Source organism: Rhincodon typus, chromosome 12 (assembly GCF_021869965.1).
Source record: "Rhincodon typus isolate 14 chromosome 12, sRhiTyp1.1, whole genome shotgun sequence".
Classification (NCBI taxonomy): Eukaryota; Metazoa; Chordata; class Chondrichthyes; order Orectolobiformes; family Rhincodontidae; genus Rhincodon; species Rhincodon typus.
The window spans coordinates 47,317,377-47,341,211 of NC_063343.1; the positions used below are offsets into that span (position 1 = coordinate 47,317,377).

Consider the following 23,835-nt stretch of genomic DNA (forward strand, 5'->3'; position numbering starts at 1 on the left):
ACCTCCTCCCTCACCCCCATCCCAGGCCCCAAGAAGACTTTCCACATCAAGCAGATGTTCACCTGCACATCCGCCAATGTGGTATACTGCATCCGCTGTTTCCGTTGTGGCCTCCTCTACATCGGGGAAACCAAGCGGAGGCTTGGGGGCCGCTTTGCAGAACACCTACGCTCGGTTCGCAATAAACAACTGCACCTCCCAGTCGCAAACCATTTCAACTCCACCTCCCATTCCTCAGACGACATGTCCATCCTGGGCCTCCTGCTGTGCCACAACGATGCCACCCGAAGGTTGCAGGAACAGCAACTCATATTCCGCTTGGGAACCCTGCAGCCCAATGGTATCTATGTGGATTTCACAAGCTTCAAAATCTCCCCTCCCCCTACCGCATCCCAAAACCAGCCCAGCTCGTCCCCGCCTCCCTAACCTGTTCTTCCTCCCACCTACCCCCTCCTCCTACCTACTAACCTCATCCCGCCCCCTTGACCTGTCCTTTCCCCTCCCTAACTCCTCACCTACACTCACCTTTACTGGCTCCATCCCCGCCTCTTTGACCTGTCTGTTTCCTCTCCACCTATCTTCTCCTCTATCCATCTTCTATCCGCCTCCCCCTCTCTCCTGGGTCTAGGCCCGAAACGTCAGCCTTTCTGCTCCTATGATGCTGCTTGGCCTGCTGTGTTCATCCAGCTCCGCACCTTGTTGTCCCAGTATTGATCCCAGTGGCAAACTAACTAATGGGGTGCTAAGCTGAAAATGATCATCTATCGCCTCTATTTCATGCTAGTTAGCCAATTTTCTATAGATGCTAATTCTTTACCTTTGCATATGCTCACAAAATTACAATAAATATGCTGCAAAAACTCGGGTTACTTAATTCAGTTTCCAGTCTGTCATATTTTTCTTTACAATTTGCTATCACCTTGTGTAACATTCTTTTCTGGCACCCAAACAATGCCTTTTGGCAATTAATGGGGTAGCCACAAATGCCATTGTCTTTTATCTGGTCTGCTTGTTACATCCTCAAATGAACTTGGATCAATTTGTCAAACACTATTCCATTTCACATACTCACTGCTAGATTGTATAAATGATTTTTTTCCTACTCCTTCCTTAACAATGGATTCTGACGTTTTCCAATATAGATGTCAGTCTAACTTGCCTATAGACTGCTTGCTTTCTGTTTCACTTTCTTTAATAGGAGTATTACTTACTTTGGGTTTCTATTCTACCAGGACCTTTCGAGAATCTAGGAAATCTTGGAAGATTACCACCAATGCATCACCATCTTTGCTGTCACTTCTTTTAAAACTCAAGGATGTAGGCCATGAGGTCCAGAGGACTTGTCATCCTCAAGTCTTTTTAGCTTTCAGAGTACTCGTTCCTCGAGTAATTGTGATTGTTTCAAGTTAGTCTCTGTTTTTCCCATTGACTTTCTATTATCCTTGGGATGTATTTTCTGTCTTCAAATCATGAGGTCAGATACAAATTACTTGTTCAAAAATCTGTCAAATCTCAACTGTAATCTTCCACTTGCACCCCCTAACTACCAAGTTTAATAGTTATACTATTTTGCGAGCTCAAGAGCAATTATAATATTGTAATATCCTAAACAATGACTTTCAATCAACAAGATTAACAATTAGAAAGCTATTTCTTTTAATGATAGGTGCTGAAATTACAAAGTGGGGAAGAAAACAATGGCCAACCTTTATCAAAAAAGGCCAATCATTCGAACGTTAATCAGGCAGCTAATTGGATGCCAGCAGGAATTACAAATATGGAGTAGGAAGACCACCTGCCCACCTAAAGTTTCCAGCCACAGCTTAGCTTTGCCCACACCCAGAGATGGAGGATCAATGACAAGACAGACAAGTACTGGTGTGTGTGCGCATGTGTGCGCACACACGCCCGCAGCAGGCAGGGCGGGGGTGGGGGTGGTGGTTGGGTGATGTTATGGAGGTGGAAAGGTGTTGGGGAGGAGGGGCAGCGAGGGGGAAGAGAATTCTTGGTGCAGGAGTGAGAATCAGAAGTGCCGTCCATGAGATCAACCCTGCCCTAACAGAATCCCTCAATCTTGCAAAACTTAGTGCTAATCAAAGGACACTTTCAAACTGACAAACTATCCACACTTGTTTATCAGATATATTGGCCTTCTCTTGTCCTTCCTGTCCACCACTTCATGAGAGGAAGTCATAGCCGTTGGATCCAATAGATAGGAACTGCTTTCTCCTTGGTTAAAGGAGCAGGTTTCTAATGCAATTTTTCAAATTCTAAGCATAAACAAATCAACATCAGGCTCTTAATAAAACTCTTGTTATATACTTTGGTCTGTTTCTACAGACGAACAGATTTTCAAAGTGGAAGTTTTGATTCAACTAAAACAAAAAAAGTGTTTGCTAAATAGTAACTGGAAACAATACGCAAAGCACTGTTCAATTAAATAAACTAACTTGGCTACAAAGGTTTTGCAGGCTTCTGGTAGTATATGGTTTAATGACTGCTCATTACTTAAACAAAGTTTAGATCTCATTGAATGTAAGGAAACATGTAAAGTTATGCCATTTTGTTTTCAACCACTGTTGTAAACTCTTCAGCAGGTAAGTCCACTACCATTTGTTTTAGAAATTACCTAATACTTGCTTAGAGGGTTTAGAAGGAAAGGGAGCAAATGCTGGCAAATGGGACTAGATTAATTTAGGTCAGCATAGACAAATTGGATTGAACGGTCCGTTTCCGTGTTGTACATCTCTGACTCTATTTTTAAAAAAACACGTGCAGGAGTTGGGAGCCATAAAGGAGTAACCCAAGTTACTAATGCCAAAATAATCTCGATTAAGATAACATAAAAAATCCAAAATTTTAACAAGTATCAAAATGTTGCTGCATTTAGAATTCTGCACCAAAGTCATAGGTTAACTCATCTGAATCATTCGCCAATAGTGGAAACATAACCAGAACAGTGGACTTGATCAATATATACCATCGGCTTGTCATAGCATTAACTGTGAGGTTACTACCAGTTAATTTTATTTTTCAACTGGACACCCAAATGGAAAGGCTTACCATGCATTTTGACTTATGATGCTCATGAACTGAAAATGTTTGAAGTGTTGAGTTGAAATAATTGGCTTTAAACTTTTTAAGAATTCCATTAGATTGATTTATAGTAAGGATACAAACAAGCCAGACAAATAGGCATAGCAAAGCTAGACATTTCAGACACTTGCCTAGAGGTGCATTTTCTAAAGTCGTCCAATGTTTCACACGTTCACTCTGCAAACCATTAGATGGTTGGTAGCACACTGGAGCAAGGACGATGCTACAAATTGGTACTTCATCTTGTTGTTTCAATCTCTAGCAAGAATAAAAAGAATGAAAAAGATTTTCCCAAGTCTCTTTCAAATTCCAAAAGCAGTTTTCTCAAAGTAGTTATGCTGATGATTGAGGTTATGTCATTTGTTACAAGAACTTCAGTTCTGTATGAAATTGGCTGACTATGGAACTGCGCAATACACTGTATCAACTAAAAAATTTCTTGCTTTGGTTGAAATGAATTGTAGTATTTTTTCTCATCTTTTGCCTTCAGTGGACTTATACCTTTCATGGTATGAAAAACTTTGAACAAAAAACAAAATTGTATGCTGAATAAATTGGAAATAACTTTCAAACTGAGTAACTCCTTAATATAAAAAGATCATTCTTCCCCACCCTGCCCCGGCTTCCATGCAATCATGTACAACTCATGAGAGATAGTTTTTTTTTAATTAAAAGGAACTTTATATTATTTATAGGACTTCACGGTTCCATTTGAGGCATAAATATGACTTCTTTTCCCTCAAATACAGATGTTTTGTGCACAAGAGTTAAAGTACACAAATATGAAGTAAGGATTTATACAATTAAGAGCACCACTAATGTTTGAAGTAGGTGGTTACTTAGCACTGAAATATAACAGGTTAATATACCACTGTTAAACTGTGTAGCATAACCTATACCCAAAATGCTGTTATTTTCTCTTTTCAGCCACTGACTTACCTTTTAGATAGTTTCAGTCATTTCTACATTTCAAAAGTGTTTACTATAAATATAATCTACAAACTTTATAAACAAAAATCAACTTTTCCTAAGTGTAAATATTTCAATTAGTTTAAATTCTTGCAGCAATTTTCTAATTGTACAGAAAGGCAAGGAGTAATATGATTCACGTCAGGTGAAAAGAGAAAATACCTCCTCCAGGTACATTCATCCACATTTCTCCTCCCAAAGAATTTCCTCAATTGTCGCCTTGGGCAAAAGGGCCTCTTTCTGTGCTATAGATCTCTGAATCTAAGATGACTATTTGGGTCAGACACAGTATGCTATAGAAACTGAGCAGGTCTGTTGAACTTAAGTTCTGTAGGAGAGTCATGGAGGACTCATACTGCCAGAGTTGCTAAGATTCTCCAGCACTTTTTTTTTTAAATTTCAGATTTCCAGCATCCAAAGTATTTTGCTTTTATTGAAATATTAGGCTTGCATTTTTATATTTTTTGAACAAATTGCATATGGTAGCGTAAATGCTACAGAACTGTAAACTTACTGTTGATTGGTTAAACGTCTCTACTGGTGCGCTTGTCTGTTTTGGCTTAATCTTTTTGTTGTTTTCTACAACCTGTTGTGGAAGAAAACCACTGGCTATTGAATAGGGTTTGTCCATGTTCTTTCAACTGCTCCACTAATACAAACAGACAGACAATCTATTCATGATCCATCACAATTATAAAAATAATCTTTCATGCAAACCTAATTTTTAAAATAGACAGTAAAATATTTCATAACACTCAGCAAAGATACATTCCAATGAAAAAGAACCATCTAGAAGGATACATCTTCTGTGACTACGGAAGATAAGGATTGTTCTTTAAACAAGAACAATTCTGCATAGTGTAAGTTAGAAGATTTAACAGTTTTAAAAACAGCAATAGAGAACAAAGATATTAAAGTATGAAAGAGAATGAGAAATATAAAAAGATAGTTTTAAGAGCTGACATGTATTTTCTTTCTAAAAAGAGTAACTAGCAATGAATCTTGGTCCTCGAAATACAGCATTTGTGGATTTAATAATGGAAAAATAAGGAAATGACAGATGCATTCAACAGATATCTGTCTTCAATATAGACAACAAAATAACTTACCACTAATGGTTTGTATGTTGAAAAGGTAAAAAGGGAATAAGGAAAGCTACAATTACAAGAGGTTACAGGACAGCATTCAGTGGAAGAAGCAATGACGTAGGTGTATTGTTGCTGGACAAATAATCCAGAGACACAGTAATATTCCATGGACCCAGGTTTGAATTCCAACATAGCAGCTGGCAATTTGAATACAATAAAATCTGGAATTTGAAGTCTCATGATGGCCATAAAACTACGGTCAATAGTCATAAAAACCCATCTAGATCAGTCTTATCCTTCGGGGAAGGCAACTGTCATTTCTAGCCTGCACTTATTTGGTCTGACCTACGTGTGACTCAAGATCCATAGCTAAGCAACTGACTCTTACCTGCTCTCTGAAATGGCCGAGCAAGTCACTCAGTTGTACCAGACTGCCAAACTATCTCAACAAAAAGGAATAAAACTGGATGCACCACCTGTTATCAGCCTAGGTAACGGAAACAAAAATGGCTAACCCAATCCTTTTGAAACTGCAAGATCCTCTTAAACTATAATCTTGGGGCTAGCACCAAAATTTGGAGCCCTGCCTCACAGATCAGTCAAGCAATAGTCAGATGTAGTTAATACTCTCAGTACTATCACTACCCCAGTTCCAACAAGTCAGACCCAGCAGGCACGGTAACAAAGTTGGAAAGGAGTTGAGATAACAAGGTGTAGAGCTGGATGAACACAGCAGGCCAAGCAGCAGAGGAGCAGGAAAGCTGACATTTCGGGTTGAGACCATTCTTCAGAAATGGGGGAGGGGAAGGGGATTCTGAAATACATAGGGAGAGAGGGGGAGGCGGAGAGAAGATGGATAAAGGAGCAGATAGGTGGAGAGGAGACAGGCAGGTCAAAGAGGTGGGGTTGGAGCCAGTAAAGGTGAATGTAGGTGGGGAGTTAGGGAGGGGATAGGTCGGTCCAGGAAGGACGGACAGGTCAAGGAGGCGGGATGAGGTTAGTGGGTAGGAGATGAGGGTTGGGGCTTGAGGTGGGAGGAATGGTTAAGGAGGCGGGGACGAGCTGAGCTGGTTTTGGGATGCGGTCGGGGGAGGGGAGATTTTGAAGCTTGTGAAGTCCACATTGATACGCTTGGGCTGCAGGGTTCCCAAGCGAAATAGGAGATGCTGTTCCTGCAGCTTTCGGGTGGCATCATTGTGGCAATGCAGGAGGCCCAGGATGGACATGTCATCCAAGGATTGGGAGGGGGAGTTGAAATGGTTCGCAACTGGGAGGTGTAGTTGTTTGTTGTGAACCAAGAGTAGGTGTTCCGCAAAGTGGTCCCCAAGCCTCCGCTTGGTTTCCCCGATGTAGAGGAGGTCACAACGGCAACAGCAGATACAGTATACCACATTAGCAGATGTGAAGGTGAACATCTGCTTGATGTGGAAAGTCTTCTTGGGGCCTGGGATGGGGGTGAGGGGGGAGGTGTAGGGGCAGGTGCAGCACTTCCTGCGGTTGCAGGGAAAAGTGCCGGGGGTGGTGGGGCTGGAGGGGAGTGTGGAGCGGACAAGGTAGTCACGGAGAGTGGTCCCTCCGTAAAGCAGATGAGGGTGGGGAGGGAAAAATGTCTTTGGTAGTGAGGTCAGATTGCAGATGGCGGAAGAGTCGGAGGATGATGCGTTGGATCCGGAGGTTGGTGGGGTGGTACGTGAGAATGAGGGGGATTCTGTTTTCGTTGTTATTGCAGGGAGGGGGTGTGAGGGCTGAGTTGCGGGAAATGCGAGAGACATGGTCGAGGGCATTTTCGACCACTGTGGAGGGGAAGTTGCGGTCCTTGAAAAACGAGGACGTCTGGGATGTCCGGGAGTGGAATGCCTCATCTCAGGAGCAGATGCGGCAGAGGCAAAGGAATTGGGAATAGGGGATGGCGTTTTTGCAGGAAGGTGGAAGGTGGGTGAGAGGAGGTGTTTTCTAGGTAGCTATGGGAATCGGTAGGCTTGAAATGGATATCAGTTTCCAGGTGGATGCCAGAAATGGAGATAGAGAGGTCCAGGAAGGAGAGAGAGGTATCAGAGATGGTCCAGTGAACTTAAGATTGGGGTGGAAGATGTTGGTGAAGTGGATGAACTGTTCGAGCTCCTCGTGGGAGCACGAGGCGGCGCCGATACAGTCATCAATGTAACGGAGGAAGAGGTGGGGGATAGGGCCAGTGAAGCTTTGGAAGAGGGATTGTTCCACGTATCCTACAAAGAGGCAGGCATAGCTTGGGCCCATGCGGGTACCCATGGTTACCCCCTTTGTCTGTAGGAAGTGGGAGGAATTGAAGGAGAAGTTGTTAAGGGTGAGGACGAGTTTGGCTAAGCGGGATGAGGGTGTCAGTGGAGGGGGACTGGTCGGGCCTGCGGGACAGGAAGAAGCTGAGGGCCTTTAGGCCATCTGCATGGGGAATGCAAGTGTTCAGGGACTGGACGTCCATGGTAAAGATGAGGTGCTGGGGACCAGGGAATTGGAAGTTTTGGAGGAGGTGGAGGGCATGGGTGGTGTCACGGACGTAGGTGGGGAATTCCTGTACCAAGGGGGAGAAAATCTATTTCAATGATTTGGATGAAGGGATCTGATGTATGGTAGCTAAACTTGCTGATGATAAAGAGGTAAATATGCATTGCGAGTGGTGGGGTGCCAAACAAGTGGGCTGCTTTATCCTGGATGTCCTGGAGTGTTGTCAGAGCGTCAATCATCCAGGCAAACGTATTCTATCACCTTCTAGATGTCAAAAATCTTTAAGTAATCACAAATCAAAGATTAGCGAGCCACTGGCCTACTCTTGGAGCCAGTGTTCATATAGCTAGTCCAGTACAAGGTTGTTAATGGTGGGAGAACTCAATAACAGTAATGCCACTGAATAATCAGTAAAAATGATTACATTCTTTGTTAATGATTACCATTAATAGACCTTCACCTCATGCAAATGTTACTTGCCAATTAACAAAAGCCTGAATGTTGTCCAGGTTGTGCTACATTCAGACACAGACTTTTTCATTGAGAGAATCTGTAAATACTCAGGTTTCAATTGAACATTGCCACTTCTGATTTTCTAACAGATGGACTAAGAATAACTACTCCAATAACCACAATTATATTCCTTTGTACTAAGTACATCATCCAACAGTGAGACGTTTTCAGGATTCCCATTGATTTCATTGTTGAATGTTCTCAGATGCTGCTTGTGGCCAAACATTACCTTCAAGGCAAAGGCAGTCACTTTCACTTCACCTCTAGAGTTTAGTACTTATGTTCTTGAGCAAAATACGGACATAATGAGGTCTGGATCAGAGTGACCTAAGAAGACCTCAAGTTGTATAATCAGTGAGGAGGTTATCAATAAGTGATGGTGACTGGAGTCCAACAGCCTGCCTTTAGCAGACTTATAATGGAAGAGTGGTGCAGTAAACATTAATATCTGGACTACAGCAACAGAAATATAGGAAGAGAGAATTTTCATTTAGGACGCATTAGCAATTATTGCTACAATTACATCTTTAAAGTCATTCTTTCCTCCCCTTCTGCTCAAATGCAATAACGACAAATGCAAAATCAGCCATGGATCACCGTAAAAAGTATGTATTGAGATACTTTAAGAGTACTAACTTCAAAGTTTGACTGCTCAGTATTGCTGGAATGAAAAAAAGTGTTTTAAAAACGCTGATAATCCTCTCATGGTGAATTATTTAAAGTGAATTGAATATACAACTAATTACCAATTTAGAGACCAAGGTACAGTAATGGGCTTCAGTAATTTTCAAAAAATATTTACGATATTATATTTTTAAGCTGGCGAGGGTTCAGAAGAGGTTTACCAAGATGTTGCCTGGTATGGAAGGTTTGAGTTATAAAGGTTTGAGTACAAAGGAATGGGTCAGAATCGAGGATTCCCAGCACCATTGTTGACAGGGCCCTCGACTGGGGACCGACCCATCTCTCGCACTTCCGCCCTCACCCTTTCTCTTCCATCCTGCAGCAGCGATAGGGTTCCCTTTATCCTTAACTACTACCCCACCAGCATCCACATCCAGAAGATCATCAGACACCATTTCCACCACTTCCAGTGAAATGCCACCAATCACATATTCCCCTTCCCTCCCTTGTCCGCCTTCCACAAGGATCACTCCCTGCAGGGTACCCTGGTCCACTCTTCTTTTACCCCCAACTACCTCCCCCACAGACCTTCCACTACCACCAGTGAAGGCACAACACCTGCCCATTTACCTCCTCCCTCCCCACCATCCAAGAGCCCAAACATACCTTCCAGGTGAAGCAACACTTCACCTCCACTTCCCAGAATCTAGTCTGCTGTATTCACTGCTGACAATGCGGTTTCCTCTACATTGGGGAAACGAAGTGTAGACTGGGTGACCGCTTCACAGAATGCTCTGCTTGCAAAAAAGACCCTGAAGTTTCCAGTTGCCTGCCACTTTAACACCCTGTTCCCTGGCCAAAATCTCTGTCTCAGGCTTGCTGTAGTGTTCCAGCGAAGCTCACAGCAAGCTGGAAGAACATCACCTCATTTTCCGCCTGGGGACCCTGCAACCCTCCGGACTCAATATCGAGTTCAATAATTTTAAGGCCTAAACTCTCCATGCCCTAGCCCCCTACCCCACACACCAGGCCATGTTATCACAAAGCCTGCCATTACACACTGACTATGTTAGTCACTAACAGTCCCAATTAACAGCTATTCACCCTCCTAGCCAGATCATTATCAACTCCTTTGTCTATTCAGCTGCTCTTCTCTCTCTTTGGGCTCTATCCGATCATTTACTCCCTACCCCACCCCTTTCCTATTGTCTGCATATAAACCAATGTTTCCCAGCTACTATCAGTTGTGAGGAAGGATCACCGGACCTGAAATGTTAACTTTTTTTTTCTTCACAGATGCTGCCAGACCTGCAGAGCTTTTCCAGCAACTTCTGTTTTTGTTCCTGGTTAGGCTGGGACTTTTTTTTTCACTACAGCATAGGAGGTTGAGGTGACTTTACAGAATTTTATAAAATCATGAGGGATATACACAGGGTTGATGGTGTCTTTTCCCTAGGATGGGGGTTTTTAAGACTAGGGGTCACATTTTTAAAAAGGTGGGGGGGGAGGGGGGAGGCATTTAAAAAACACAAGGGGCACTTTTTTCTTTTACACAGAGCATAGTTTGTGTGTGTAATGAACTTGCTGAGGAAGTGGTGGATGTCAGCACAACTACAACATTTAAAAGACATTTGGATAAGTACATGATTAGGAAAGGTTTGCAGGGATATGAGCCAGAGGCAGGCACGTAGGATTGGCATAGACTGCTTGGACGTGAGGGTCTGTTTCCGTGCTGTATGACAATGTAGCTACTGTCCTTATAGCCAAATTTCAAGTTTGATATTTGGAACTTCCTTAAATGACCTACAAAACAAAAGTGCAATTCGACAAACTCCCAATCATGATCAATTCCACTACAGGGGTGACCAGTTTTGTATGCAGGGCCTTCCTCGTGTGCCAATCTTAAAAATACCATAAAAAGGTCACAAACTCAATTTCAACAGAATGCAATTTGTACTTGATTCTCTTCAAATCTTTTTGCTAATTATAACAATATTGGTGGATTTGCACCAAAAAGAGAAAAAAAAACCAAGCAGACTCTAAGCTACTGTGCACTAGACAAGTGGCTAAAGAATTAACTGGGTGACTTCTAAAATTCTTTGACAATGATTTCAGTATACAATTACCAATTACAGAGCGAGTACATTAATGAGCTCCAGAAAATTTTCAAAAATCAATTCAAGAAATCACAGAAATCCACAATGAACAGTTATATGACCTGCAACATGACAAATCACTGAAATCTTTCAATTTTTTTTCAAATAAATTGCCTACATTGATCGTTTGTCCTTCCCTTAAAAGGACAATTCTCTGGCTCTCAATCAAGTAGCACTTATGCTCATTGAAAATGAACAAGAGATTAACAGTAGTTTCCTAACTGAACAATACTTTCACTTTCCATTAATTAAGATAGCTCAAAAAAGGCCAATCCAAATAATCTCAGGTGAAGATCTGAAACAAAAACAAATTGATGGATAAACTCAGCAGTGGCCCGAGGGATCACTGGATTTAAATGTTAACTCTGCTTTCTCTCCACGTATACTGACATGCCTGCTGAGTTTCTCCAATAAATCTTATTTTTGTTTAAAAAAGGCTATTTGACATGATACTGTGCTGGAAATGAAACCGCTATTTCACAACAAGAAACTGGTGAAAATAATCAGCAGTACTTTGTTTCTCTAGTTAGGGAGCTTAAGCAGCATGTAGTTGGAATCCAATTGCTCCATCTCCTTGTTATCGGCATTTTTTGTCCTTCCTATTTCGCACCCCCCCAACTCTGAACAGTTAAAGCAGATCAGTGGTCAACAACTTTCCATAAACTTGACATTATCCAAAACGATGGTGCCAATATTCTAATTTGCACAATGACTGATCACCCACCCTGGACTTGCTCACCTACATGGAAGTATGGCTCATCCAGCAGCCAGTCTTAAAAGTTCTCAGCCTGGCTTGCAAATTGTTCCATAGCCTCAGTACTTCCCACCTCTAATCTCCTTCAGTCATGTAACTCTAAGGCATCTGCATTCTTCCAGTGCTGACCTTTTTTGCTGTCCAATTTTAAAATCATGCAATTAGCAGCCTTGCTTTCAACTGCCAAGGCCCTGTGAAGCAAGGCATTCCCTCCCTGAACCTTCCCACTTGTTTATTCCTTTGAGAGACTCCTTCAAGCATAGAGTTTCGACAAAGCTTTTGGTCATCTGCCATAATAACCAATGTTCAATAAAACACTGAAGAAACATCCAGAAATAATCCTCTATGCTAAGCTGTACAAGTTTAAAGTTTTGCTCAAAGCAATATTTGCTGTAGACAAAAGTACCTGACTAATTACTTGATTGATTATAAAAACATTACCAGTGATAATGTAGAAGTTTGCGAAACATTAGAAGAATTCCGTTTTTAAAAATATTCTACAGAGCTTATTAGTGTCTAATGTTGACAACTAAAGAGAAAATGTCACTATATGCAACCATTGTTTCTACTTAAGATCAAGACAGTATCTCATTTTTGTATTTTTGATATTGGACTGAAAATGGGAAAATGACTGAAATCAAGGATTGCAGAAGTATTCCTGTACTTTTAGAATGTTACTGAAATTCATTCTAAGATATGTTTATACTGCTTTGTTCAAGCAGAAGCGGAGACCATTGTAGATGGGACAGCACCAGGCAATGTGTACAAAATGAGAATCACCCAGTAACAGGTTGTGGATTGGTTCATCGTGTTGTGACCAGTTGTGAATATCAAAAGGTTATCAACCTAACAACTAAGTGATTGGCTCCTGATGGCTGAACATCTTGTGAAAGTGAACGATGCAGCAGTCCAGAGGCTTCTGCCAAGAAGGTCAGATAGCCATGTCTTTTTCTCCAATAAAATATCTAAAGCCTGAGGAAAAATAGATTATTCCTCCTCACCACTTAATGTAAGCTGTGGATTTTAAGTAGTAACCAAGAGACTTTGCAGTTTGCGTATCAATTGCTTGTGCCGTCTGCAAAGAAGGGAAGAGAACCTGGAGAAGAAAGATGGAACAGAAAACTATGGCAAGCAAAAGAATCAAAAAGAATAACCCTGTGGACTGGGGCCATTGAACTGCTTCCACAGTTTTATTTTCCCTCCACCCATAACACCAATGTTTTTGCCTGCCTGTTTGTGTGGGGTTTTATAAATGGAGTTAGTGTTTTAACTAGTAGAATTATGTCAACGGATCATAGTTATTTATTTTTGGTTAGAATCTGTTTATTTGTAATAAACAGCAGTTCTTGGCAGTACAGAAATCAGTCTTGTGTTAGCCAGGGCACACTGACAGTTGAACTGCAGATTTTATATAGTTCACCAGAATTTTTAAACTTTTATGACAACTCTGGGAATCTCAGAGCTTGATTTCCAGCACAGGAACCCAGTGAGATGTGGCATAGCAGCTTGCTGTTTACACAAACATTGAAGCAACAGTTTTCAAATGTGGCCAATTCTCATGCTTCTGTATATCCTCTACATGTAATGGAATTAATTTAGCCTGTACACCAAAGCCCCACTGAGTGTTTGCTTTAGTTAAGCAAACAAGAAAGCAGGATAAATATCCCTCTCAAAAAAAAATGCGAACACATTCTGAACATAGTTAAATCTGTCACATGGCTTACAGTGTATAACTTACCAACATGTATTTTCCTAGTTGGAAAAGGAAGCTTAGCATATACAGAATTGTTACAGTGCAGATGATGGCTATTTGGCCGATTGTAGCTAAACTGGCAACAAGTTAAAATGATCAGAGAACCAATCTCCTGCCTTTCCTTACAATCATACAAGTTATTTCAACAGAAATAAGTCATTCAATGCCCCCTTGAATTCAACTAAACCTGCCTCCATGCTTCCAGGCAGTTTATTCCATAAAACTACTTGCTGTCAGAAAAAGCTTTCTATTACCTTGCATTTGCTTATTTCACAAAACACTTTAAAACTTTACTCTGTGGTTCATGGATGAAAATGGCTTCTCTCTATCCAGATCCCTGCAGCAAATCATAAATACATTTTTCATAAACTCATTTCTAATTTTTTTATACCTAGTAGCAGTTTAAAATCTTCCTATTCTTCAAAAGGTTTTGCAGTTGAATATTCAAATATTACAGGCAACAGTAATTTTATGCTAGCTCAGGGACATATGTGACCAGAACACAGTGGCATTCAAATAGTTTGAAGCTAACAAAATTCACTTCTAACTGACACAGCCTTGTTACACTTCACTGGAGATCAAGTCTTATTCTGCCTGGAGATGTTACAGACGTTAAAGATTTGATCAAAATATGCAACACACTCAACTTACCTATCTTTTAGACCAGGTTGACAGAAAGTATGGACCAGGTATTTGTACTGAACAAAAGCTATTATTTATTTGTAATAAATAAATTCTAGCCATATGTAAAGAATTGTAACACATTGAAGATAATTACCAGTTAAAACTCTAACTGCCTTATAAAGCTTCCCCTATACATACATACAGAGAAAAATAGTATTGGGAACATGGTTGGACGGAAAACTGGGAAGGCAGTTCGATGGTCCCGGGCAGGTTTGGTGACCTGATCTTTTTGGCTTACCAGGACTTGCTATTCTGCGATCTCTTTTCTCCGGGTATTTTCCACAATTGCAGGAAGTACACAGCAGCTAGTTCACAACGCATAAAGCCTAACTTATTCGTTAAAGGCAACAGCCTACAGCAACTGGTAAGGGAAAATAACGTTGCTTTTCTCAGGCATTAGGTTTTCTGTTATTACTGCCAAGACAAACACAATGCCCTTCCTTTTCAGAGGTTTAGAGGGTCCTGGCTACAGCATTCACACCCCCCAAGCTGGCTACCAGGTAGGTGAACAATCACATAACGGGCAACAGGTAGACATCTTTGTCATTGGCAACTGGTCATATTCCACAAACTAATCAGCTACTTGTGGCTGGCCTTACAGTACATGCTGGTAGCTTGGTTTTAGAAAGCACAACAATCTCTTACACAATCTTTGGCATTTAATAACCCTTTTCCCATTTCAGTCCACGGAAGTACAAGAAAATAAAAATAAATGTAGTCTTTATATCCCCAAATTTCCTTGATGCATTTCTAATAAGCTAAATCCTATTTGATGAGTGTCTAGTTAATCCATAATCCTTTAAACTCTTATTCCACACCTGCTTAAATAATTGCTCCAAATACATATCACACACTGCACAATTAAGTTCTTCCAGTATTGCTTAATTTGTACTTAAGTTCTTCACACAGCTAAAAAACCTTGAATCCATTGTATCCAAACTTCTATAATTTTATGTACTATCAGATTTCCTCTTGGTCTTTTCTTTGCAAAAAAATAACTACTTAACATCTAGAATCAACTACACAGTCCACCACTGAACATGTTTTAATAAATGAATCTTAAAAAGATAACTTGCATTTACATAGCACTTTTCACAAGCTGATGTCCCAAAGATCTTTACAGCCGAAGAACATCAAGCAGTCCTGTTGCAATGTTAAAAACTAGTCTTCAATGAAATAATTTCAGTTTCAAATTTGGTATCAATTGGGCCAAATACAACTTAAAATGATTTTACTGGATTTAAATGTATACTTTATACTTGCACATTGTGAGGCACCCTAACAACTTGTGTTTCTTTCTAACAAACAACACCCTCTTGTCGATTGCCTAAACAAATACTTCAACAGAACACGATCTCCTATCGGCAACTTTTGCATTTCAAACGTTCCTACGATAAGGAAATCCATGGCTGGCAGAAATACACTGGGGATTTAAGCAGCCGTACTTAAATTTTAAATCAGCTGGTTTTGCAGACACTCAGTATCCAATTTGTAAGTTTAAGAAAAAACAAAATTACGCTGAGGAGAGGCAGATGGAATGTAATTTAGATAAATGTTGTATTTAGAAATGCAAATCAGGGCAAGACTTATACATTTCATGGTAAGGTCCTGGGGAGTGTTGCTGAACAAGAGATCTTCAAGTACAGGTTCACAGTTCCTTGAAAGTGGAGTCTCAGGCAGACAGAATAGTGAAGGCAGCGTTTGGTATGCTTGCCTTTATTGGTCAGTGTATTGAATATAGGAGCAAAAACAGAAGTTGCTGGAAAAGGCTTAGCAGGTCTGGCAGCATCTGTGAACAAAAATCAGAGTTAATGTTTCGGGTCCGGTGACCCTTCCTCAGAACTGATGGTAGCTAGGAAAGCGTCGGTTTATATTCAGAAGATAGGGAGCGGGATGGGATAGGGAGTAAACGTTAGGATAGAGCCCAAAGAGAGAGAAGAGCAGTTGAATAGACAAAGTTGATAACAATCTGGCTAGAAGGGTGAATAGTTGTTAATGGGGACTGTTAGTGACCTAACAACAGTGTGTAATGGCGGGCCATGTGATAACAAGGCCTGGTGCGTGGGGTAAGGGGCTAGGGCATGGGAGAGTTTAGGACCTAAAATTATTGAACTCGATATGGAGTCCGGAGGGTTGCAGGGCTCCCAAGCGGAAAATGAGGTGTTGTTCTTTCAGTTTGCCGAGCTTCACTGGAACACTGCAGCAAGTCTGAGACAGGGAACAGGGTGGTGTGTTAAAGTGGCAGGCAACTGGAAGCTTCAGGGTCTTTTCTGCAGGCAGAACATTCTGTGAAGCAGTCACCCAGTCTATGCTTCATTACCCCAATGTAGAGGAGATCACATTGTCAGCAGCGAATGCAGCAGACTAGATTCTGGGAAGTGGAAGTGAAGTGTTGCTTCACCTTGAAGGTATGTTTGGGCTCTTAGATAGCGGGGAGGGAGAGGGTAATTGGGCAGGTGTTGCACCTTCGCTAGTTGCAGGGGAAGGTGCCGTGGGGCTTTGGAGGAATGTCGGGATTGAAGGAAGAGTGGACCAGGGTGTCCCGGAGGGAACGGTCCCTGCGGAAGGCAGAGAAGGGAGGGAAGGGGAATGTGTGCCTGGTGGTGGCATCTCACTGGAAGTGGCGGAAATGGTGTCTGATGATCTGGATGTGGATGCCGGTGGGATGGCAGTTAAGGACAAGGGGAGCCCTATCACTGTTGGGGGAGGGAAGACAGGGGGTGCGGGCGGAAGTGAGAGAGATGGGTCAGACCTGGTTGAGGGCCCTGTTGACAACGGTGCTGGGGAATCCTCAGTTGAGGAAGAAGGTGGACATTTCAGAGGCTGCCTTGTCGAAGTTGGCCTCATCTGAACATATGCGACAGAGACGGAGGAAGTGAGAAAATGGGATGGAGTCTTTACAGGAAGGTTTTTATTGAGTTTGGGAGTGGAGGTCAGGTTGTGGCTGTACAGGACACTGGAGATTAAAGACTAAAATCAATTCAATTTCAAATTAAGAAGTTGCTGATACATTTGCTACCATCAGACTATAAGTCATAGGAGAAGAATTCGATTATGGCTGACATGATTCTCAACCTCATTCTCCAGCCTTCTCCCCTTAACCTTTGATCCCCTTGCTAATCAAAGGACCGGTCTCCATTTTAAATAATTCATTGACTTGGCTTCCACAACCTTCTGCAGTCTCTGGCTAAAGAAATTTCTCATCTCAGTTCCAAAGCATTCTTCATTTTGAAGTTGTGCCCTCTAGTCATAGTCTCTCCTACTGGTGGAGACATCTTCTCCACGTTGATTCTATCTAGGCCTCTCACTATTCTGTAAGTTTCAATGAGATCCTGATAAACTCCGAGTACAGCCCCGGAGTCATCGACCACTCCTCATATGACAAGCCCTTCATCTCTGGGATCATTTTTTTAAACTTCTTCTGGACCCCCTTCAAGGTCAGCACATACATCCTTAGATAAAAGGCCCAAAACTGCTCACAATTTTCCAAATGCACCTTATAGAGCCTCAGCAATACATCTCTGCTCTTGTATTTGACCCCTCTTGAAATGAATACTAACATTGCATTTGCCCTCCTAACTGCCAAAACAGCCTGCACGTTAACCTAGAGATAATCTTGAACTAGGACTCCCAAGTCCCTTTATGATTCGGATTTCCAAAACCTTTCCCCATTTAAAAAGTAGTCTATGCTTCTCTTCTTCCTACCAAATTGCATAACCTCACACTTTCCCACTTCTTATTCTAAAATCCTATCCAACATCTTGCTAAGTGATGTTAGTATCAACCTGAAACTTCACATAGAAAAAGTCTTTTAAAATCAGATTTTAATAAAAAGGTATTAATTTAGCATTAGTTATACAAGATTTTGAAAACTATATGGAGACAGATGTCCCCAACACCCTATGGGCTACGCAGAATCTGCCTTGAGTCAGAGAAACTGGGTAAGATTGCTAAACCAATAAGTGCCTCAATCTGACAAACTCCAAAGATCAGATTATACCTCTGGGATGAAGAAGAGCTATTTACAATCTCAGAAATAAGCAATTAGTGGTAAATACTACATTGTTAAGTCTAATACAGGGGGATCCCTGATTTATGAACATCTGTCTTACAAATGCTCATGCTTACAAACATGATCCCATACACAGGTATAAATTTTAAAGATCTGATATTCAAATGTTTCCCGTACTTAGAAATGTTTCATAATCTCCTCCACTGTGTTCTGACTTGCAAACAAATTGACTTGAGAACAGAACTCATTTGTAACCCGGGACTGCCTATATTGTAATTTATGAATAAGTTTTTACTTGGGTACTGCCTGACTCCTGGGCATTTATTGTTTGTCACAAGTCACTGGCGTAGTGCACTAAGATCAAGCCCCACAATTTCCCTGAAATCATCACAAATGCAAAGATTTGATTAAGCCACTTGATTGGGTAGAATTGGGCAGAATTGGGCAATTCACTTACTTAAGGTTAAAAGAACACACACCATTTTTTTCTATTAAAATGACTTAATTATAATCAACTGATTGTAATTGTTATGGACCATACAGCCTCAAAATATATTATGGTAGCCTAAATCTTATAGTTTTATTAATTTAAAAAGGTAAATGTCAGGTGCTATGTTCCAGATGCAACTCGATTGGTCAAGCTACTCGACATTAAGCAAAACACAATTTATTCAAACATTATTGTTAAAATGCCTCAAAAAAAAGAAAGAACTTGGAATAACTTAACGCTATTGGAAAACTTAATTAGTTACTGTATCTATTATTCTGTTAACTGTTTCACTATAGTAACATCCCACAAACACACCCTTGGCAAAAAGGCAAATTCAGAAAAGATGGTCTCTCATGCAGTTCTCCAAACCAGGAGAAAAGAACATCAAAAGACAATTCAGAGAAAGAGAAGCAGCTACAGGGAGAGATTTACTACCTTCCAACCCTGTTGAAATCCCAAAAACTACTGCTGAAAACTAAAAATGCCTGGTTTTGGGAGAGAACTTGATTACACCCCACTCAGGCAGCTTATTCTAATCTAAAAAAAAACAAGGCCTCAAGTTGCTTATCTTCTCATTGACTGCTTGGCACCTGTCCCTCAATCTCTCTCTAAAAGAAACCAGTATAAAACACACCTTTTAAAGCCACAGCATCATCGCACCTATGGCAAAATGTAAAAAAGTTGAACTGCTAATCTTTGACTGTGTAACTTAAACTTTAGACCTTTTATAAACTCCCACTTACATAGAGACACAGACTGACAAGCCATGGATAATGTGGAACGACAACAAAAAGCAGCAGGTAAAGATTTGAAAGCACTGGTTTACACCATAGAAATCAATGAGTTTTCTTTCAGTTCATTATGGTTCCTTCCATCTCTTTGATAACGCAAATTTGTGTATACACGAATTCAGACTTTCATTTACTAGTTGAGATTTTGCCTCTTCAGTGCATCTGAAGGTGATTTTACTTTTCCTTTCAACAAGGGACTTGCAAGGAGCACTGCTCACACAAGAAAGGTAAGGAAAAGTAGTTAGCTAAAGATTCTCTTTTACTTCTCCACCCAGGTGGTGGGGGGATGGCATAGAGAGAGAGAGAGAAGACAGACAGATATTTTCTCTTCACAGGCAGGAGGTTTCTGGTGCATTGTCCACATACAAGGCTGTAACCACCTGCCCAGGAACTAAATCAAGACTTGCTTCTGTGCTTAGCAGATTGGAACGCACAAGTGATGCCAACTGCAAAGCCAATCAAAAGAGTTTCTCGTCAGAATTTCCTTATATGCACAGGTGGTGATGTGTCTACACCTTTCCTTCACTGTTCCAATAAAACATAACTTTATGTACAGCCCACAATGCGTCAAAAAATAAGCAGCCTTTACATTATTCAGGTATTAGCATTCTGGACAGAGATCTCTTAGAATCTTCATAAGAAGTTAAAGATATTTTGGTCATTATTGTGTCTCTCTAATTCCAAAGTAAGTTATGATTAAAATGCCCAAGATGTCCAGACAATTCTAGGTGTTTCAGAACTCCTTAATTGAGATGGAAAATGGTTCAATCAGGCCACGTGCAAAATCTAGGTTCAAGCCATTGGAAAGATTCAGAGAAAAAAAAAAGATAGAGGGCATAGTTTAATAAGGTCATGAACTATAAGACAAACCAGGAATATCATGAGGAACAGAAACCAATGTAATCAAGATACCCCAATGGCTATGAACAAACTTGAATAGAAGTTAATAAAAAACATTTCAAACAACAAGATTTACAAAGCTGGACCGATAGAGTCGTACAGGTGCCGGATAAGGGACAACCAGCACATCACTCATATAGATTTGCACTAAACAGGTGTCCCTCGAGGAAACCCAAGCAAAGCTAGTGGCATAGAGTTTGAAGAAAAACTGGTTGTTGGAGACACAAGGGTAAATTAATCAATAGTAGAAAAAGCAATTTTGAAAATTTTTTGTCTTTAGACAATAAATGCTTGGGAGTGCAGATCAATTGTTATTAAAGCTGCATTTCTGCATGAAGATAAGCTCTAGATAAAAATATTTGTTCATCCTCCAAAAATAGAACCAAATGCAGTGGAGACCTTCTGAGAGTTAAATAAATGTGTATACAGCCTAACGGACATCTCTACAGTTTGGTATTTCTCAGCAAGATCTCTCTTATTAAAACTGAATTGTCTTCAGTTAAAAGCAGACCCTGCCATGTTTTATTGACATCAGAAGAATAGCTTTCAGACATCTTTATGATGCACGTAGATGACATTTTGTGGAAGAACAGTGAATTTGAAAACATTGTCATAAATGGGCTTGGTCAAAAGTCACACAACACCAGGTTACGAAGGGGCAGCATTACGAAAGCTTGTGATTTCAAATAAACCTGTTGGACTATAACCCGGTGTCGTGTGACTTTTGACCTTGTTCACTCCAGTTCAACATTGGCACCTCCACATCATCAATAGGCTTAAAACAGAACTCAAAATTGGAAGCCAGACTTTGAGGCTTTTAAGTAAATTGGATTAGAAATCAGCCTGAATGGATCTAGTGTAACTTTATATCAGCAATCTTATTTGGAAACGTTAGCTCCATTGACATTAGTCAAAGTATAGCTTAAGCAAAAAATGGAGCAGCTTCCAAAACTGAAAGAGAAGTTGCAAAGTCTAATTGGACAGCTGAATTATCTGGGCACCCAAACAAGACCAAGTGCCAGTTGTGAAGTATTAGAGTGGAATACATCTATGAGAAATACCAAGGTGGAAGATACTTGGCCAGACAAAACATTGAAAAATATAAAAATTCAGCATCGTGTTTTGAAATTTCCATCAATGGGAAATGCCAGGAACTTGAAACTTCTTGGTTTCAGTGATGCTTCTTATGTAAATCTGATGGGTTCTTCAGTATAGGACGGTTTAAATGTTTCTTTTAGGAAAGAGAGGCAAATACTGCCCTTTAGCTTGGGAAGCTATAAAGATCAGAAAAGTAGCAAAAAGTACCTTAGCTGTGGAATCCCACACTCTTGGCGAAGCAGTTATATATTTTTCTTCACAAGGATATTGGAAGAAACTCTAAAAAGGAATTCAGCAATAAAACCTATTGAGTGCTGCATCAATACGTCTCAATGGGATAATGTACACTCATAGAAATACATGAATTGAAAACAAGACAGAGGATCAATATTGGAGTTTTAAAACAGATCAAGAATGGACAGATCGCAAAATTGAAATGATTGGACAACAAGAGTCAGCAATTTTTCATGAAAGCAGCAAGCTCTAAGCAACTGTGACATACTGCAAAATCAACACTTGGAACTTTAATGTGCAAAGGAAAAAAATATCTGTTGCCATTTTTTAAAAAACTATTAATTGATTTATCTAAAAAGAACATATCCAAACCAATTGATTAGAAATAATTACGTGGGCTTACAAGTTCCTATAATTATTTGTGCATCTATTTATTTACACTCAACAGTATGTTGAATTTTAAGATGTGCATGTATGCATTGGCCAACCTTATGCAATTAAATTATTTCTCGCCATTTTCCTTCCTACGATAAAAGCTGACCAAAAATGGAAATTAATGGTAGCATTTCAAAGCATATAAAATTGCAATTTATGATGTTATGCTAGTTTTCTCTTACTGATTTCTTCTGCTCATCTCGGAGAGAAACTGCATTTAACTTTTTCTGCTCAAGAGTGATCTCCTTGCTTGCTTGTAATTTAGAGACTGTTTTACCTAATTAAAAATTATAGTTGAAAACAGCATAAAATTCAGTTAATTTATCACAGCACAATTTACAACTTTGTCAATATATTTTTCTAAAGTGCAAGGATGACAACCATTTCGAGAAGAATGTTTCACTTTCGTCAAGTTTAAACTTAGTCAAAAAATTGCTCACAAATGTCCTAAGTTTGGAGTTACTTTTCTAAAGTATGTCATGTATTTGGCAATAATTCTTTCAGGAAGAACTGGTTGTAACATTGGAACAGTAATCAATTAAACATGCATCCAAATTTTACAGTAGCTTGCTGGGGTTTAGGTAAAATGGATTGAATTCTGAGGTCAATGGCATGCAACTCCATTGGCAACATGAAGGACAACATATTAATTCAATTTGATTTGTTGTAGTAAGTTGTTAGGGGATTTGGGCTGCATTAAACACCATTGCTCCCTCTATATTTAAGGATTTTCTAGCATTGAACTGGGCATTCACATTTAAGGATTTGGTAGTTTGTCTCATTAAATGCATCTGCTCAGTATATCTGGCAGATCATGTTTATTGTTGAAGGTGTGTAATACCCCTAGATTGTAGACAGTTTGAAATCCCTGATGTGACTGAGGGAATTATTATTTCAGTATCTTCATAGAGGTACAAACACCCAAAGAGCTTCTCGGGCACAAAACTGGCAATACAAAAAGGAGAAGAATTTTCTGCTGATGCAGTGGATTATATAAACAGCAAAAACCAGTAGAGGCCATATGTAGTTAGAAATAGTAGCAGGAGCTTATGTTAGGCTAGAAACCTCATAATGTCATGGAACTTTGAAACTCCAAGTTTTACATTTATAATATGTAACAGATTTAAGGAACAAAAACAGAAGTTGCTGGAAAAGCTCAGCAGGTACGGCAGCATTCATGAAGAAAAAAAAAATCAGAGTTAATGTTTCGGGTCTGGCGACCCTTCCGCAGAACTGCAACAGATTTATTTTATTTAAAATGCTTTTTTTCCTTTTACCCGAATATGGTTCATCTTGCCCTCTTTATTATCAATACAACTTAATTAGTATGCATCCTAAATTGCTGTTATATATAGCTTGGTAAAATTTATGGTGCACTTTGACTTTAAAAAGAACACAGACAAAATAAAGGATCGTCCCATTGCTATGATGCAGGTTAAAATACACTGAAACATTGCAGAATCTACACAGTATTACCATGTAGTTCAAAAATGTTTATCAACCACTTGCCTTTATAGAATGCATTTAAACACAAAAAAAAACTAAATATGATGCAAGAAGAAAAAAAGAATGAATGCTAGGTGGAGGTAGGATGGCAGAAATTTGGTGAAAGAGGTGGGTTTTAAGGGAGATGGGGATCATAATAAAGGTGGTTAGTAGTGGTAGTTCGGGAGGAAAGGTGGGGAATTCTACAGCAAGTAGAAGAATGGAGGAGTGGGGAAGTGGTGGGATACACAAACAAGTAGAAACAGTGACTT

At 40.1% G+C, this 23,835-nt stretch overlaps 1 protein-coding gene across 1 annotated transcript in view; it reads right to left on the reverse strand.

The window, feature by feature from the left end:
* Positions 1 to 23,835, reverse strand: part of LOC125484556 — a 71,284-nt gene that overhangs the window by 3,871 nt on the left and 43,578 nt on the right. The window contains exons 12-15 of the mRNA XM_048603835.1: positions 22,261 to 22,355; positions 21,617 to 21,688; positions 4,580 to 4,651; positions 3,228 to 3,354 (exon numbers count right to left, since the gene is read on the reverse strand). Coding sequence (XP_048459792.1) covers positions 3,228 to 3,354; positions 4,580 to 4,651; positions 21,617 to 21,688; positions 22,261 to 22,355 — 366 coding nt within the window. The remainder of the gene's footprint in view (positions 1 to 3,227; positions 3,355 to 4,579; positions 4,652 to 21,616; positions 21,689 to 22,260; positions 22,356 to 23,835) is intronic.